General features: G+C 41.8%; 1 protein-coding gene across 4 annotated transcripts in view; it reads left to right on the forward strand.

Annotated features, from left to right (window-relative positions):
- Positions 1-644: 644 nt before the first annotated feature.
- Positions 645-18,646, forward strand: part of GOLGA4 (golgin A4) — a 76,061-nt gene continuing 58,059 nt past the window's right edge. For all 4 annotated transcript variants that reach the window (XR_001548800.1, XM_015811739.1, XM_015811740.1 and 1 more), the window contains exons 1-2: positions 645-943; positions 4,884-4,985. Coding sequence is in view for 3 of the 4 variants with exons in the window: in XM_015811739.1 (XP_015667225.1) it covers positions 857-943; positions 4,884-4,985 (189 nt within the window). In the remaining variant the exon portion in view is untranslated. The remainder of the gene's footprint in view (positions 944-4,883; positions 4,986-18,646) is intronic.

Here is an 18,646-nt window from a genome sequence, read left to right on the forward strand (position 1 = left end):
TCATTTAATCATTTTAGCAAGCCTATTAGATCTGGGCTGCAAAAATATGAATGACCACTAGACAGCAACAGAGTTAGAAATTCTTGTGGTTGCCTGAATTTCTGTAACCCAAAACTAACATAGTAAACCTAACTTTGACACGCCTGTTGGTTAAGCTATCCTACTTTTAAGTAAAGTGCAATGGGTAACAATCTATTTGGGTAGTGTAAGAAACATGAGACAATAGTTTATTTTTTGTTGTTGTTTCTCTACTGCTTATTGTCAATATTGTCAATGGGAGATGCTTACGTGATCGTTTTTACTTAAACTGATAAACAACTTGTGTCAGGATAGGTTATTTAGGGGAAAGCGCACGGTCAGGTCGAGGAATGAGTTTGTTTTTAGTAGGATTTGCTTCCGAGTTAAACATCTAGAGATAGGTGAAGTCATAAAGCTATTATCGGAATAACTGCTTGTGTAGACTAAGTCCGATGTCAGCATGGTGATTCGCTGGAATCTGGAACAGCGACATGGGTGGGGAAACAGACGAACTTAAATCTGGCTAATTCTGGAAGAAGTTTGGTCTTCGTCCTTTGCCGTAGCTGCTCGGTCTTGAAGGCTTGTTTTTTTAAAAGCTGGTCCACGTTGCGCACGCATGCGTTGTAATCATTGTTTGATCACCTGAGGCTTATAAACGGGGTAAAGAGGTAAACCGGATGTGGGGGAATAGGGAGATTGTGGCAGGTCCCTTTTCGCAGTGCTTCCGTGAATCTTCGAAGAAGCAAAGCTACTTCGAGACCGTTTGATGCTCTGAGGCTTGCAAAAGAGAAGGCTTTCCTCTGGCCGTATCTTTCGTTTGCTTCAGCCGACCGGCGTCATGTTCAAAAAACTGAAGCAGAAGATCAGCGAGGAACAAACTTCGGGCCGCGGAAGTCCCGCGGGTGGTGCTTCAGCGTTTCCTCAGGTACGCGGTAGAAAATCCGGGACCTGGCGCTCCTGCTTGGCATAGAATACGAAGACTGGTTCTCTTTCTCTCGGGAAATGCCTGGTGGTTTAAAACGGAGTAATTATAGTCTTCATAGGGGCAGACTCCGGAATGTGTGCGAATCCTGACGCAGTTTCCTTCCTCTCGACCTCCCTCTGCGGGATGGGAGGGACCGCTGAAAGGGCTCAGGTGCCGGCCTCCTCCGAGCCACATGTGTATAAAAAGCGCCATTGTTTCAGTTTATCACTTTAGGACACTTTGCGCTAGCCACATAGGCAGCCTTCTACTCAAGTTAATTTTGGTTGTCTAGTAGGACTTGTTCCAGCCTATTCCAATAATTGTCTGAACAAGACGTGCTAAACCCACCAAAGTTCATTGCATTTTAGCCTAGTGTTGTGAGAACCAGACTGTGCATGGTTCAGTGTGCTTGTTAACAGAAATTGTGTTAACTGAGTCTTTAAGAACTCGGGCAAGCTAGAAATATAAATGCACTCGACTATGTTTATTCAGAACAGAGGCCTGCTAACTTCAGAGTAATCTTTCCACTGCTCTGGATAGGTCCCATTGAGTTTGGTGTGGCTTGCTTTCAGCTATGAACTCATAGGATTATGTGCCTAAGCCCACCAAAAAGAATGTATCCTAAAGACTTCCCTTTCAATTACATGCTAGGATTATTTGCCAGCACATTCTTTGATTTATAGGAATGTATTAAGCATTCATGTCAATTCTTAATAAAAAGAGGCATTAATAAGTTGCCTTTGATTTTGTGCAGGAGCAAATATATGCGAATTTTCCAGTGATGTGTCCTTTATTGAGTTTTTCTATGTGTGAACAGTTGTGAATAGTTTTTGTTGCAGTCACAGCTCCTTAAATCTTGATATCAAATAGACTATTTTTTCTAATTGTGATTAGAAAATACACTATATTTCATTGTAACAATGTCCTATGTATGAAAAAGGAGCTTTTTGAGAACCTGCCAAGGATAGAATGGGATGTACTGTTCAATAGAGCTAGTCACGCTGTAGTACATTCTTAGATGTTTTATTGTTTAATGATTGTTGAATATGAATTACATATTCTGATACATATTTTCTGTCATGTCTTCTAAAATGGATCTTGATGTAAACAAATGACTACATACTTATCTTGAGATAACATATTTTCCATTATTCTTAGTGGTGACAAGATTGAAAAGTAAGAGCTAATTTCAAACCTTTGCAAATGTTAGTCAAATTATACAGGTTTCAAAAGAGTCTCCAAACACTTGTAAGAAAAGACAATGATCAGTTCTTCCCCATTTAAAATCTGAAATATTTTATTTCATGCAGCTACACAAGTCACGTTTTATGTTATAAGGATTTTTTGCACTCTGAAGTGGCATACGATTAGGTTCCCAAAAAATGTTATGAAAATACAATGGATTTTTTAAAATTATCTTTAATAAATGGAGACACCAAGCATCAGATATTCAAAATCCCTTCAGTTCAGAATATAGAATATTGTATTTGAGAATCAACTATAAATTTAAAATGTTAAAAGGAGCCTGAACATAAATGTTATATTTTGTATGTATTTGTGACTCAACCATAGCAAGACAGAATGATTGTAGGTATTTGCCCCCTTCCTCTGACAAGGTTCTTCCATCTCTGGTTCTGGATGGGGTTGCAATGCTCCAAACAGACCTGGTGCACAATGTGAGGGTCCTCCTGGACTCATGGTTCCTGTTTGAAGAGCAGGTGACAGCCAAGGCTATGAAGGATTTTGCATATCTTCAGATGGTGCATCAATTGCAGCCATACTTAGACTACGAGGTCCTACTCATGTAACTCACGCTCTTGTAACCTCCAGGATAGACTACTGTAATACACTCTTGGCCTGCCCTTGAAGATCATTTGGAAATTGCCAACTGGTGCAGAATGTGGCTGTGTAGGTAGTAAACGGTATGAGGTATACATAACATGTAACACCATTCTTGTTTGAGCTGCACTGGTTACGGGTGCATTTCTGGGTGCAATTCAAAGTGCTGGTGATTACCTATATGGTTTGGAAGTGGGGTACTTGAGGGATTGCTTTTTTTCAAGAGTGTCTACCCATCCAAGTAGGTCAATCAGAATGGGCATGTTGCAGATCCTGTCAGCCAAAGAATGTCGGCTGGCAGAAACCAGAAGGTGAACTCTTTCTGCAGTAGCCCTTGCTCTATGGAACATTCTCCCTTTGGAGACCAGAATGGCCCCAAACCTGTTAGCCTTTTATAAGGCCTAAAAACCTGATTATGTTCCTGGGCCTGGGTGCTGAATGTACCAAGGTCTCCATTTCCTGGCTATATTATTAACTGGCCAAATTGTTAACTGCTCTTGTGTATGCCAAATTGGATGTTTTAATGTTTTTGCTAATTTTACTGTTTTTATTGTTTTACATTTTAAAAATTTTTTTAATCATAATGTATTTTATGAAGCCACCCAGAGTCATTGACTGAGCTGGGCAGCATAGAAATTAATCAAATAGTCAACCTAATAAATAAAGATACACTTTAAAAACTTTGAGGCGTAGTTCTCAAAAGAGAATCCCTGGGAAGCTGTGTAGCTATTTATGTACATAACTATTTGAGTACCTTCATATTGGGATGCAACTAATCCTATTTTGTGGGCACTCATGTGAAATATTGTAACTGCACAACATATAAAAAAACCAGTCTACTTTAGGGCAGGGCTTTTCAACCAGTGGTACGGGTACCACCTGTGGTACATTGGCACCTGGCAGGTGGTACGCGACCATCCTAGAAAAGTGGTAGCGGGGGAGAGGAATGAGCTGAACTGGTGGCAGCACCACACAAGCCTGAGTGAGAGATGGCTGGAGCTGCAGGGCTCTCAGGGCTCAGCAGAAGCGCCAGGATCAGCACTTCTTTGGGGTTGTCAGGGCTCAGTGGAAGCGCCAGGATCAGCGCCAGGCTCCAGCTGGAGCTCGGCGCTGATCCTGGCACTTCTGCTGAGCCCAGAAGAAGCGCTGATCAGCTGGAATGTTGCAGCATCTCCAGGGTCTTGTGATTTACATTCAGATTCTTGGCAACTGATTCATATTTATGACGGTCACAGTGTCCCAGGGTCATGTGAAGTGACCAATACCTGCTGCAACCACCCAGAAGCCAGAGGGAATAAAAACCAAACACCCCCCACCCCACCCCTGCTGCCAATCCTCAACAGAAATGCTCACAACAATGAAAACCTCGGACAGGAGGAAAAGTGCGGCCGGGCGGGCAAGCAGGTGTCTTGCTCGGCTGTGGCTTGGGGGGGTACTTTTTTCAGTGCCATTGTAATTTTGAACAGTCACTAAGCAAATGTTGTAAGTCGAGGACTACCTGTACTTTATCACTTTTTTCCTTTTTTTGGGGTCATCAAGTTTTTAACACCTTGCTAGGTGACTTGTGGTACTCAGATGTTGCCATATCCTAAAAGTGGTACAATGGGTGAAAAGGTTGAAAAGCCCTGCTTTAGGGATAGGATAATATAGGACTCATCTTACGATTTCATAACTTCATAACTTCCAATATTTAGTGAATGTATAACGTAATCCCAAGGAGAACATATTTCACCTCTTAGTACACTTAAAATCTAAGATTAGGAGCAGTCAGGATAAATTGATCAACTTTATGACTGAAATGTATTAAAGATTAGATAGTAAAAGACCATATGCATTCTTATCAAATATATAAAAATAGTCAAAGCTGCATGGTTGGAAGAACCAATATTGTTCAAAATGGCTTTACTTAATGAAGTATTGATATTATTTTTAACTCAATTTAAATAATTAAAATTAAAATAATTTTAGTACAATGTGCATTTTTGTATGGCTACTTGTGCTCTGTATTGCATATAATCAAATAGGTAGGAAGACACTCATTGTTCTTGATATTTTTTTACAGAGATCTTCTGAATCTTCTGCGCTGTCACCATCAATACACAGGAACAGAACATCATCTCTTACAGAGCAAAATGATGACAGTACTTCAACTCCTAATAGAGAGGTGGGTTGGAGGTCTATATCATAATGGGGGAGAGAGCATCAACAAAGTTAAAGAGTTACATTTTTGTTACATTTGATTAAATTAATTTTAATCAGTTCTCTATTGTTTAATGTATAAATTAATTGCTGTATAAATGAATAGCACAAAAGTAACTTTCTTGAAAGACAGAATTCAGTACAGAAATTTGAGTTCTAAGATCTACAGTACCAACAGATATTTCTGAGTTTTTAAAATCTATAGATATATTTGTCCATAAATCATCCTGTTTTATTGTGATTTATTGTTAATGTGATGTAATGATTAAAATTATGGAATAGGATTTTGATTGTGGAAACCTATTTCAGTCTATTCTCAGCCACAGAAGTTTGTCATTGCTCTTTCTCTCTCAGCCCAATTCAACTTTTCTTGAATTGTACAGATACAACTGCCTTACAACCGTTCATTTAAAAAAAATGTAGAATTATGACAGCCTTTGAAAAGTTTTTATAGCCTGTAAAGCCCTTCCAACTGTTGCAAAATGTTGCACTACCATTTCTGCAATCATGTGATTATGATCAGGGTGCTTGGTAACCTGTTCACACAGTTGCAAACTACCCCGCAATCGTGATCACTATTTACAACTTTCTCTGCTAGCTCCCCAGAAAATTAAAATGAAAGCCAGCAGGACAGTTATAAGCTATTGTTCCTTGGGGACTGGCTTTGGCGGAGAGCAGAAACAGAGCCAAAACCATGAAAATTTGAGCTTTATCCCTGCAACCTTCCAGAGGAGATCCTTTCTATGTGCAGAAGAGAACTGAATTCTCTTAGCAAGGCAGTTCTTTCAGTCAAGCCAAAGGTGAATGTCTCTCCGCTCAGAGGCTGAAAATCCTACGTGGACTTTGGCAGGGTAGACTTTCAGCTCCCCAAAAGTTCCTCACATGATTTCCCCTATCTGTTCCCCTGGCATTGTATGATGTAGGATTTTGTCTGCTTAATGCCCTGTAATCTTACCCAGGAATCTAGTTGTGTGAAGCAATAATTGATGTCTTGTTTGATGGCCACTTTGCTCAATGACTGTGATTTCACTCCCGATTGTGGTTTTAAACGAGAACTACCTGTAATAGAGAAACATTGGAGGAACATATTAAGTACTTTTCCTTGAGTTCCTGGAGGAAAGTTGGGATATAAATTAATCATTAAATGAACCATCATTCTAGTCATTGTTATCCACTGCAGGAAGACCTCTTCCTCGTGTTTCCAACCAATACAGTCTTGAGCTTTCTTTTGCCAATTGAGCTCACAATACTTGCTGATGTCATCGATCCATCTTGTTTTAGGTCTCTTTTGTGGACACTTCTTATCAAATGGAATCCATTCTATAACTGCCTTAGTCCACTGCCATCAGTTCTTTTTATGTGACCAGCCCATTTCCATTTCAATTCTTTTACTCTCTTGATATTGTATACTTTTGGTTGTTCTCTGATCCATGTGCAGGTCTTTCTATCTTGTCTTGTGATGCCAAGCATGTATCCTTTCTATGGCTCTTTGTACTACTATGGCTCTTTGTACTACTACTTGTAGCTTTTATATCGATTGTCAGGTTAGTGTACATGTTTTGCTGGCATATGTTAGAACAGATAGCACACACTGATTGAAAACTTTTCTCTTTAGGTATAGGAAGAGATTGTTCTTGAAAATTACACTTAGCTTGTCGAATGCCTGCCAACCACATTTAACACGCAGTTCAGTTTACTTTATTGTATCACCTTCCACTGAGATCCATTGGCCAAGTTACTGTATTTTCCGGCGTATAAGACGACTGGGCGTATAAGACGACCCCCAACTTTTCCAGTTAAAATATAGAGTTTGGGCTATATCAGGGGTAGGCAACCCAAAACACTCAAAGAGGCACTTGGACACGTTTCCCACCGAAAACAAAACACTGGGAGCCGCAAAACCCTTTTGATATCTAAAATGAAGATAAGACTGCATATATCCTTTTTTACCTTTATGATATATGTGTGTGTGTGTGTGTGTGTGTATGTTTGTGTGTGTATATATAAAATAAAGGTGAAAAAGGATATATGCAGTGTTATCTTCATTTTAGATGTCAAAAGGGTCTCTCTCTGTCTCTGTCTCTTTCCTCTCTCTTTCCTTTCTTTCCTCTCTCTCTTTCCTCTAACTTTCTCTCTCTTTCCTCTCTCTTTCTCTGTCTCTCTCTTTCCTCTTTCCTCTTTCTCTTTCCTCTCTTTCCTCTTTCTCTTCTTTTTCCTTTCTCTCTTTCCTCTCTTTTCTCAATCTTTTTTCTCTTTCCTCTCCCCTCTTTCTTTCTCTCTTTCCTCTCTTTCTCTCTCTCTTTCCTCTCCTTCTCTCCCTTTCCTCTTTTTCTCTTTCCTCTCCTCCTCCCTCTTTCCTCTCTCTTCTCTTTCTCTCTCTTTCCTCTCTTTCTCTTTCCTCTTTCTCTCTTTCCTCTCTCTTCTCTTTCACTTTCCCCTAACTTTCTCTCTCTCTTTCCTCTGTCTTTCTCTGTCTCTTTCTCTTTCTCTTCCTGTCTCTTTCCTCTAACTTTCTCTCTCTTTCCTCTCTTTCTCTTTCCTCTTTCTCTTTCCCTCTTTCTCTTTCTCTCTTTCTCTTCTCTTTCTTTCCTCTTTCTCTTTCCTCTTTCTCTCTCTCTCTCTCTCTTCTCTTTCTCTTTCCTCTTTCTCTTCTCTTTCTCTCTTTCTCTCTCTCCCTCTTCCTCCAGGTTAGGAGAGAGAGAGAGAGAGAATGAAAGGCAGATGGCGCCGAACGGGCAAGGAGGGGGAGCAGGACGGGAGGCAACAGCTCCCGGCCGCCGAACGGGTGAGGAGGCAGCCGAACGGGCGAGGAGGCAGCGGCTCCAGCAGCGGACGGGAGGCAGCGGCTCTGGCAGTGGACACTGCAGCTTCATCGGGGTCACCGCCACCACCCCTGACCTGGCCGCCGCTCCCGCCGCATCCTCAGCCACTTTGCCGTCGCAAGGCTGGGTGCACCATGGGCGGCCGCGGCTGCAACAGGGAGTGCCGCCGTGGGGACAAGGGGGGTCCTGATTGCCGCCAGCCCCGCCGCCCTCGCAGCCCAAGGTCTCCTGCAGCACCGAGGGCACCGGCAGCTCCCCAAAAGTGGCCGAGGAAGGCACCACCGATGGGGCCGGGTGGCGGAGAGCCCTGCGGCAGCCAGGCGAGCTTCATGCCTGACTGCCGCCCAGCCCGGGGTGACATGTGGCCAGCTCGGCTTCCCGAGGTGCGATGCCCCCGCTGGCCGCCAGCCCAGCCATGACTGCCACCCGGCCCGGCCTGAGGAGACATATGGCCGGCTCGGCTTCGTGGGGTGCAATGCTCCCACCGGCTGCCACACCAGCCATGACTGCCGCCCGGCCCGGCCTGGCCTGGGGAAACATGTGGCCGGCTCGGCCGTATTTTCCGGCGTATAAGACGACTGGGCGTATAAGACAACCCCCAACTTTTGAGAAGATTTTCAGGGTTTAGAAAGTCGTCTTATACGCCGGAAAATACGGTATATATTGTAATATAAGAGTTTGGTGTCATAAAAAAGCCAAGCCTGAATAACATATTCCTTGTTTTTTATATCTTAAAATACTGATGATACTAGGCAAATATTAAATGATGCAAAAAATTTTAAAAAAATTCTGGCTTGTAGAGAACATTGGGAAGGTTCCTTGCACAGTTTTAAATCAAAGATCGGCCCCCTTTCTCAGGAGCAGCATTTATTTTTTTTAATCTCAAACAATGTAATTGTGCCAATGAGGCTTTTAATAAGGTTCCTATTGGAGGAAGCAAAATGTTTATAAATCCTAATTACAGTGTGGAGCGATGTATCTTAGTATGGGGGGAATATGTGCGAGTGGATGCAAATAAGGTATGTGAACAGAGATAGCTACAATATAGGACAGAGATGCATGCAAAAGAGTAGATCCTTTAAGCATGCCCACAGGGAAACTGAGCTACCTATTTCTACCATGTGGCTTTTGATCTACTTGGCTCAGGCTAATTTGTCCCTTAGGGAGAAATAATTTGCGCATCTTTACAATAATGCTTGATTTCTAATCATAAAGTTTCAGATTACGTGCCACTCTACAAGTTTGATGTTTTTTCAGTTACTTTTTTGGGCATAGGAAACTTTTGTAGATACAGTTTGTCCTGTTTTGTTTATTTGTTTATTTTGTTTATTTGTTTATTGTCTATGCAGATTAATTTGTTGTTCAATTAATTATTGAATGATTAAAATGTAAACCAGTCCATAGAGCTTCTCTGTGAACGATTTCAGTGTACCTGGCTTCTGTAAAAAAAATTCTGGATGAAAGCAAATAATGGAAACACTATTTATATATATTAATTTTGAAGCTAAATAATTAGCTACATGAGTCATATCAATTAAGACAAGTAATCCCTTTTTTCTACCTCTCTTATTAGTCTTTTTTCCTCTTTGTACTTGTTACTTTTTCTTCTTTCTGCCACTCTAATCTAAAAATAATTCTTTTTGCTCAAGCAATCAAGTACATTTTTCTCCTCTTAAAATATAAAAATATCCTTGAAATCAACAAAGCAGTTTTGCATGTAAGGATACTTTAGCAGTACATGCCATAAAATACATGTCACTTTGTGCATGATTCCAAGAAAAGACATACTTGATTTAAATAGTTGCTAATTGGTTCAATGCCTACATCAAAGTTTTTCCTTTAGTAGGTATCTCTAGTATGTTATATTTAAATTCATAAATATTAGACTTACTAGCTAAGAGTGAATATATATTTTTAAATGTATTATAACCCCAGAATTTTTTTTTGCCATTATCAGTGTTAAAATCCACAGTGTAATCAATTTCTTAATTAGCTTGATAGAGATTTCAATTGTATGTCTGTGGGGGATTCACTGCTCAAAATTAAGCTGACAATGTATGGTAATACGTAACCTAGCATACTGAACTCCCAGTAGTTTGTACCGTGTGGATTTCTGTTATAACACAAATACACAAAATTAGCTCATGGTGGAAAATTCATATCTTGTGGATATATTGTGAAACAAGTATATTGATCCAACAGCTTAAATAATGGTAAAGATGTTTGTAAAGATTATCTTTTTTTCCAAAATTTTATTACATGTACTCTAAGGAGAATTAAAAAACAACAACAGTTGTTGATGGGTATTTTGGCAAAAAGAAAAAAAGGACTCTATTTTATTATTTATGAATGCAACAATAACAACTTTTGTGGTCCCTCTTCTATATTTCCTGATTGCATAAATGGTTTTCTGTTCTTCATTAGTTCATATCTTGTTTTTATAAAAATATTACATAAAGTCCAATAAGCTAAGATTTTCCATGAAATGTTTGTATAATGCTTTCTCATTCCCCTGTCAGTGGTGGCGAACCTATGGCACGAATGCTAGAGGTGGCACTCGGAGCCCTCTCTGTGGGCACACGTGCCGTCACCCCAGCCCCGCCTCCCCCACTGCTCCCTTCACACCAGCCCCCCAGGAGGAGAGTCGCCCCCAGGCACAGCCCACCTGGAGCAGCGCAGCCAAGGACATGGCAGTGGGGACAAGATTCCGCCCTTGCGCCCCATCGAAACGGATGATGCTGTGGGGCACGGGTGGAGGGCGTGGCCGCCATGGTGCTACTAGGCCACCTGGGAGATCTGTGGTGGGCCATGGAGGTGGTGGGTGGCCCTGCGGGTGGGTGGGGGCGGGGCGGGGTGGAGCGGGAGTGGAGCAGTACTGGGGTGGGGCAGTTTTTGGGCACTCGGTGTTCACCATCACTGCCCTAAGGTTCACCATCACTGCCCTAAGTCCTACACATACAGCCAAGCACAAAATGTAGGCAAAGTGAATTATATATAATGATTCTATCATTAATTTTTTACTGTAATATAATCTCTAAACTAATCAATTTGAAATTGAACTGGTCATGCATTCTAGAACTGAAGTATTGTAATGGACTATTATAAATTGTTAATTAAAATCATTACTGTCTTTGTTAATCACTTAGCCTCAAAATTCAAATTATGTTGGTATAAATAAAATTAAAACAATTAATCTCCATTTCTGTCTTTGTAAGTGGAACACTACAAAATGAAATATTGGTACTGAAAATGATTTAACTTAATTAACTATCCCAAACATAACACATCTTTGGATTTCCAGACCAATGTCTTTTCCATTTAATTCTCACAAAATCAGTATTTATTTCTCTGATTTTAAGTACCTGCTTTCTCTTTCCTCTTTCTCTTTCCTCTCTCTTTCTCTTCTCTTTCTTTCCTTTTTCTCTTTCCTCTCTCTCTTTCCTCTTTCTCTCTTTCTCTTTCCTCTTTCTCTCTCTCTCTTGTCTTTCCTCTTTCTCTTTTCTTTCTTTCCTCTTTCTCTCTTTCTCTCTCTCCCTCTCCCTCCAGGTTAGGAGAGAGAGAGAGAGAATGAAAGGCAGACGGCGCCGAACGGGCGGGGAGGGGGAGCAGGACGGGAGGCAGCGGCTCCAGTGGTGGCGGCGGCGGCACGACAGCGGCCACTGCAGCATCATCGGGAGTCCACGCCGCCCCCAGCCTGGCCGCCGTGTCCTCAGCCGAATGGGCGGGGAGGGGGAGCAGGATGGGAGGCAGCAGCTCCTGGCCGCCGCCCCCATCGCGTCCTCAGCTGAACGGGCGGAAAGGGGAGCAGGACTGGAGGCAACAGCTCCCGGCCGCCGCCCCATCGCGTCCAGGAAGGGGGAGCAGGACGGGAGGCAGCGGCTCCAGTGGTGGCGGCGGCGGCACGACAGCGGCCACTGCAGCATCATCGGGAGTCCACGCCGCCCCCAGCCTGGCCGCCGTGTCCTCAGCCGAATGGGCGGGGAGGGGGAGCAGGATGGGAGGCAGCAGCTCCTGGCCGCCGCCCCCATCGCGTCAGCTGAACGGGCGGAAAGGGGAGCAGGACTGGAGGCAACAGCTCCCGGCCGCCGCCCCATCGCGTCCAGGGAGGGGGAGCAGGACGGGAGGCAGCGGCTCCCGGCCGCCGCCCCCATCGCGTCCTCAGCTTATATAAAGGAAAAAAATAGAATGCCCGTATTTTCCAGTGTATAAGACGACCCCCGACTTTTGAGAAGATTTTCAGGGTTTAGAAAGTCGTCTTATACGCCAGAAAATACGGTATATATAATGGTCTACTACTTTTAGTTCTTCACCAGATATAAAAAAAATTCTTTCTTTCATGAAGTTATTAAACAAAACCTGGCTATTTTTCAGATTTATTTTTAAGCCCAGTCTAGTTTGCTAAATAGTTCTTCAAGGCAGGTTGAGAAAAGGATAGGTAATATTGCATTGTCTTGTACACCTCGTTCTATGATGATTTCCACTTTAAGATCATTAAGACAAATTGTCGCCATTGTTTTTTCATATATTGAAAAACAAGAAACAAGTGAGCCAAGATTGTGGGCAGGCAGCAAAAGCTGTAAAGAGCTCCTCCAAAAGTAAAAGATTTCTTTTCTTTTCTTTTTATTTTTATTTTAACTTTTTAACTCTTTTTAACACTGCATTTTAACCTACTTTTAACCCATTTTTTAACTTATTGATTGTAGTAAGCTTATGTAAGCAGTATCTATGCCTTGGTTCAGCAGTGCATTGATTATTGCTTGCTGGAATACTGAGTCAAACACTTTTTCATAGTCAATGAAAGCCATGCACAGAAGCATAGTGTATTCATTGTGCCTTTCAGTAACTTGCTAGATACCTGGATGTGTGATCCATTGTGCTGTAACTACTTCTGGACTCAGCATGTTCTTTTGGCTGTGCATCATTTAATGTTTTTAATATTCTTTTTGCTATTATCTTGGCGAAAACCTTGTAAATGCCTGAAGGAAGGCTTATTGGGAGATAGTTCTTTTAAATTATTTTGGGCCCCTTTCTTGTGTATAAGAATCATTTCAGCATTTTTCCATGAATCTGGTATTTTTTCTTCTCTGAAGTATCTCAAGAATAGCTTTGTTAGTATCCTGTGTAAACTGTAACCATCAGCTTTCAGCATTTCAACTGTTACACAGTCATTTCCTGAAACTTTGCCATTTTTCATTGATTTTATGGCACTTGATACTTCCTTTACTAGGATATCTGGCATTTCCTTTTTTGTGGGAATTGTTACTTTTGAGTGATCTTGATCTTTATATAGCTCTGAATAGAATTTTCCAATTATTTCTAACATTTCCTTTCTTCTTCTACATACTGAGTCATCTTCACTTTTTAATGCCAGTGCCTGTTTTCTTGTATTTATAAGTTTGCATTTTGCTGTATAATTCCTTTGTTTTCTGCAATTGCCTTTTTCACAAGCTTCACATTAAACTGATATGTTTCTTCGTGGATACGTTTTCTTATGGTCTTGCAAAGGTCAACATACTCAGTTTATTAGTGAAGCTTCTGGTATTCTTCATTGCCTGTTTTTTTCTTTCATTAATATTTTCATCAGAGATTTTTGACTGTGCAAAGTGTTTTTGCAGTGATGCTATAGATATAGCAGATTCAAGGACGTTTTTTACTATTTGTTCGTTTTGGTCTGTAATGTTCATCTCTTCCAAATTTTGTAATAGAGAAAAGTAATTTAATAAATTAATCTCAAAATCACTGCTCTTCTCTAACAATTTATCACTCTTTATTTCCCTTTTTCATCACGTCTTTATCATTTTCATAGGCTCTTTTCAACAATCTATCATCACTTTAGCTCATACCATTCTATGGTTACTTCCAACGTTAAAGTGATTGATGGCAATATAATTGCAAAATATGTTTTTATCACTTGACATGATATGGTCAATTTCACTTGTATATCCAGATGGACTATTCCAGGTCCCTTTTCTGCTAACCTTTTTCTCAAAAAATGTTCATAATATAAAATTCCTGTCCTTCAGCAAAATCTACTAGTCCAGTGATGGCGAACCTTTTAGAGACCAAGTGCCCAAACTGCAACCCAAAACCCACTTATGCATCGTCGGGTGCCGGCTGGGAGTGGCTCATTGGGTGGGCGTGGCTGCAGTGGTAACAACAGACTGGGTGGGACTAAAAAGTTTAATCAATCAATTCCAACTTTGCAAGATCTTTTTTTTCCCCGCAAGAAGTTGAAATTGATTGATTGATTGAACCTTTTTTTTTTGTACACGGCAGTGGAGGCCTAAAGCGAAAAGGTTTTATAAAACCCAGCTGAAGGCCTAGGACTGGGACGACGGCGCGTGTGCCCACAGAGGGCTCTGAGTGCCGCCTCTGGGTTCGCCACCACTGTACTAGTCTGCTGCGTCTATTATCTCGTTCACCATTTCCATCAGGGCCAGTTGCTTTTTTTCCAGTTATTGTTCTTCATATTCTTGCACTAAAGTCACCCATTAGTATTTTGGATTCATGCAGTGATAAATTCCTCGTTGCAAGGTGGTACATTGCAAGGACCTTTTAAGGAGGCCTTGATTTGTCCTTTCCTACAACTTTCATCCAGTCTTCCATCTTCCCCTTTTGGAGAAGATGATAGAAAAAGTGGTTGCTCTGCAGCTCCTGGATGAAATGGATTTCCTGGACCCATCTTGGTCAGGATTCAGGCCCGGCTCTTGGATGGAGACAGCCTTACTCACATGATCTTTGGTGGGAAGTGGAATGGGGATAATACACTCATTCCTGCTTTCCTTGACCTCTCAGTGACCTTCAATACCATTGACTATGTTATCCTTTTGGGCTGGCTATGCAAGTTAGGATTGGGCAGTACAATTTTGCACTGGTTCAGCTCCTTTCTCCAAGGTTGGTCCCAATTGGTGTTGATAGGAAATGAAAGATCCAGCCCCTGACTGCTCACTTGTCCTGCATAGCTCAGTATTCTCTCTCCTGTTTAACATTTACATGAAGCCATTGAATAAGATTATCTGTCACCATGGGTTGAGATGTCATCAATATAATGATGATACTCAGCTCTACAAAGTGATGCTGTCTCTGCCCTCTCACAATGCATGGAGACTGTAAGCACCTAGATGGGGGACAACACACTTCTACTGAACCCTGGCAAAACTGAGTGGAACATGGAACCTCAGAATCCGAATTTTTGTCATCCTTCATTTTGGATGGAGTTGCATTACCCTGTTCAAACCTAGTCAACTTAGGGGATCTCCTGGTCCATCTTTTGCTCTCTCCATCTCTTGCTTGAAGAGCAGGTGGTGAGCATGATTAGGAGAGTTTTTGCCTAGTTTCGATTTGTGTGTCAGCTGCAACCTTTCCTGGATCATGATATATGTGCTCAGTTACTCAAGTCCCAATAATTTCTCATCTAGACTACTGCAATGCACTCTACATGGGACTACCCTTGAAATCCATTCAGAAGCTTGGTGCAAAAGCAGCAGCGAGAGCAGTCTTTGGAGCCTCTAGAATGGCCATATTACACATCTGTTATGCAAATTTTATTAGCTACCAGTCTGCTTCTGAATGAATTCAAACTGTTGAGTATGATTTTTAAGGCTCTCAATGGCATAGGTCCAGGCTACCTGTCTCATCCTACATCCTATCATGCCAGCATAGAAGGCCTTCTATGGATCCCATTGATTAAAGAATTCTGACTATTGGAATCCAGAAGAGGAGCTTTCTTGCACCTGTCCTTTGGAACATCCTGTCCTCTAGGATAGGATCTGCCCTACCCCCCTATCCTTCCGCAGGAGCCTGAAGACCTGGCTCTACCATTTGACCTGGGGACTAAATAAGGAGTTCTACAACGGAAGTGGCTGCTGGATTGATGGCAGTTTCCATCTCCCCCCTTGCTTTCTGCTTTCTACCTTTCCATCTTTTTGTTACCATATTGATATATTTCATTGTTTTCTTTTTTATTATTTATTTTATTCTGTTTTATTAATTTTATTGTTCTATTGTTTTACTATTGTTTTTCTTCCTTTCTATTGTGGTAAGCTGACTAGAGTAGCTTCATAGTGATAGGCAGCAAATAAATTTAACCAATAAAATAAAATAAAATTTTGGGGAGTACTAAGGATGTTCAGATCTATCTTTATTTGAGCTTCAGTATTGTGACAAATGCAATTCAGTACTGTATTAGTAACTACTTTGTTGTTTTAGATTCATTTCAACTGCAAATGTAAGATGTGAACAGTATATTTGAAGTTATGAGGGTTGCTCCTTAATTGATCCTTGACCTTATAGGCTGAATGATTAAATTAGTCTTGCTGAGAGGTGGCTGATGATTAATTATTTGATTTAAAGAAGCCATTATGTGACATGTATTGAAAATACTTTGTGACTCAGTAGATGTGAGTAAATACAAATTTGTCTCAAATACATTGCTTCTATTCAAAACTAATCTGTAGCTTCAGATTAGTTACCTAGACCAGTGGTGGCGAACCTATGGCAAGTGTGCCAGAGGCGGCACTCAGAGCCCTCTCTGTGGGCACGCGCACCATCACCCCAGCCCTGCCTCCCCTTGTGGCCCCCTCCTCACCAGCAGCCCCCCTGGAGGAGAGCCACCCCCGGGCATGGCCTGTGCTGAGCAGTGCAGCAGGGACAAGACTCCACCCTTGCGCCCCATCACGCACAGTTGATGCTGCGGGGCGCGGGTGGAGGGCATAGCCATGGCGCTGCTGGGCTGCCTGGGCGATCTGCAGTGGGCCGTGGAGGCGGTGAGTGGCCCTGCGGGTGGGCGGGGTTTGGGGGCAGAGCAGGGGGAGGGGTGGAGCAGGCGGGATGGGGAGGGGCTGGTTTTTGAGCACTCGGTCTCTAAAAGGTTCGCCATTACTGACCTAGACTCATTTCAGTTGGATTGAGTTAAGCAACTAAGAATTGCTTAGTTGACAATCTTGCTGGGTGACCTTATGGGCTCAATTGTATGAACCCTACTTAGTATATTTTAATCTTTTGGCAGCTTTATTCTCATTGATTGGAGTATTCTTTTGGGCCACTATGTGAAAGTTGGCCAGAACTGTTGTGCAGTGGTTCATTACCAGGCTGTATCCAGAAGCTCTGAGCAGTTGCCTACTGTTGATGTGTCAGTGGTCTTTGTTGTTCTGTACAGTTCTCTTTTGTCTAATGCAGGGATTCCCAACCCCTGGGCCGTGGATTGACACCGGGCTGCGGCATGCGAGAAACAGGTCCGCACAAACAAACGAAACCCATCTTTGAGATGCAGGAAGCACACAAAACCACATCCCCTCCGATCCGTGGAAAAACCTCTCTCCACGGAATTGGTCCCTGGTGCCCCAAAGGTTGGGGACCACTGATATAGGAAGTTTTTTTACTAAGTTGTAAAATGATCTTCCTTGGATATGGTATTTGACTCTGCTTTTTTAGAAAAGCAGTGTAGTATATCTCTTTAGCTCAGCGGTTCTCAACCTATGGGTCGTGACTCCATTTGGGGTCGATCGACCATTTCACGGGGGTCGCCAAGCAAGGCTGTCCGCCATTTTTTCCCCCTTTTCCTCCCCTTTACCTTCCCCTTCCCCTTTACCTCCCTTGAGCTGGGCCAGCTGGTGGTCGGCCTGCTCTGTCTCTGCCGCTTGCCAGCTACGCCTTGGCCGGCGCAGAGGGCGGAACCACGCATGCGTGGTGCTCCCGGGCAGGGAAAGTCCTTGACTTACGACCAGTTGGGTAGTCCTCAACTTACGACCGGTTTAGTCCTCAACTTACGACCGGTTTAGTCCTCGCTTACGACCGGTTGGGGGTCGCGGCATTAAAAAGGTTGAGAACCACTGCTTTAGCTGGTCCTCTCCATATGAATGATTTTATTTTATTTTTTTATGAAAGTTTTTCTTGTTTTTTTTCAATACATTCAGTAATAGTTTTTCAACAAACGTGCTGTCTGAGTTTACATTCACTAATACATATTTAATTCCTAATCCTTTATTCTTTCCTCTAGCCATCGATAAAATAAGTCTCAAGTTTGATAATATTCCATTTCTTCTTTTTCTTTCAGTCTCATAGTCAGTCTATCCATCTCTGTGCATTCTAGTGTTTCTTCATCTGATGGTATTCCTTCATTTTTCCAGTATTGTGCAAATATAATTCTTGCCACAGTTGTGATATGCAAAATCAAATATATGCTTTGTTTGTTAATCTTTTCTGGCATTATACCTAATAAAAAAAGTTCAGGTTTAAAATCTACATGTTCTCCCAACATCTTTTCTAGCCAGGCATATATCTTTTCCCAATAACTCTTTACTTTGTCTCAAGTCCACCAAACATGATAATAAGTGCCTGACTTATGTCTACATTTCCAACATCTATCTGACATGACTGATTTTAATATTTGCATATGCTTAGATGTTCAATTACTCTTTTAAATCTTTTCCCCACATTCTGATGTGCAGGGAGATTTTTTAATATTAAGTATTTAGAATACTCTGGGTATAAAACTGGGCTATACATTAAAGGTAGTTTTTGATTTATAACTGTTCATTTAATGATGGTTCAAAGTTATGATGGGCTCAGAAAAAAATCACAACCTATTCTCAAACTTAAGAACCATCACATGACCTCTATATTCACATGATCTCAATTCAATGACATAAATGGCTCACATTTATGATTGTTGCTGCCTCTTGTGATCATGTGATTATAATTTGCAACCTTCCTAGCCAGCTTCCAACAAGCAAAGTCATTTGGGGAAGCCAAATTTGTTTAACAACCATATGATTCTCTTAATGACTACGGTAAAAATGGTTCT

Source organism: Protobothrops mucrosquamatus, unplaced genomic scaffold (assembly GCF_001527695.2).
Source record: "Protobothrops mucrosquamatus isolate PMUCROS unplaced genomic scaffold, P.Mucros_1.0 scaffold48, whole genome shotgun sequence".
NCBI lineage: Eukaryota > Metazoa > Chordata > Lepidosauria > Squamata > Viperidae > Protobothrops > Protobothrops mucrosquamatus.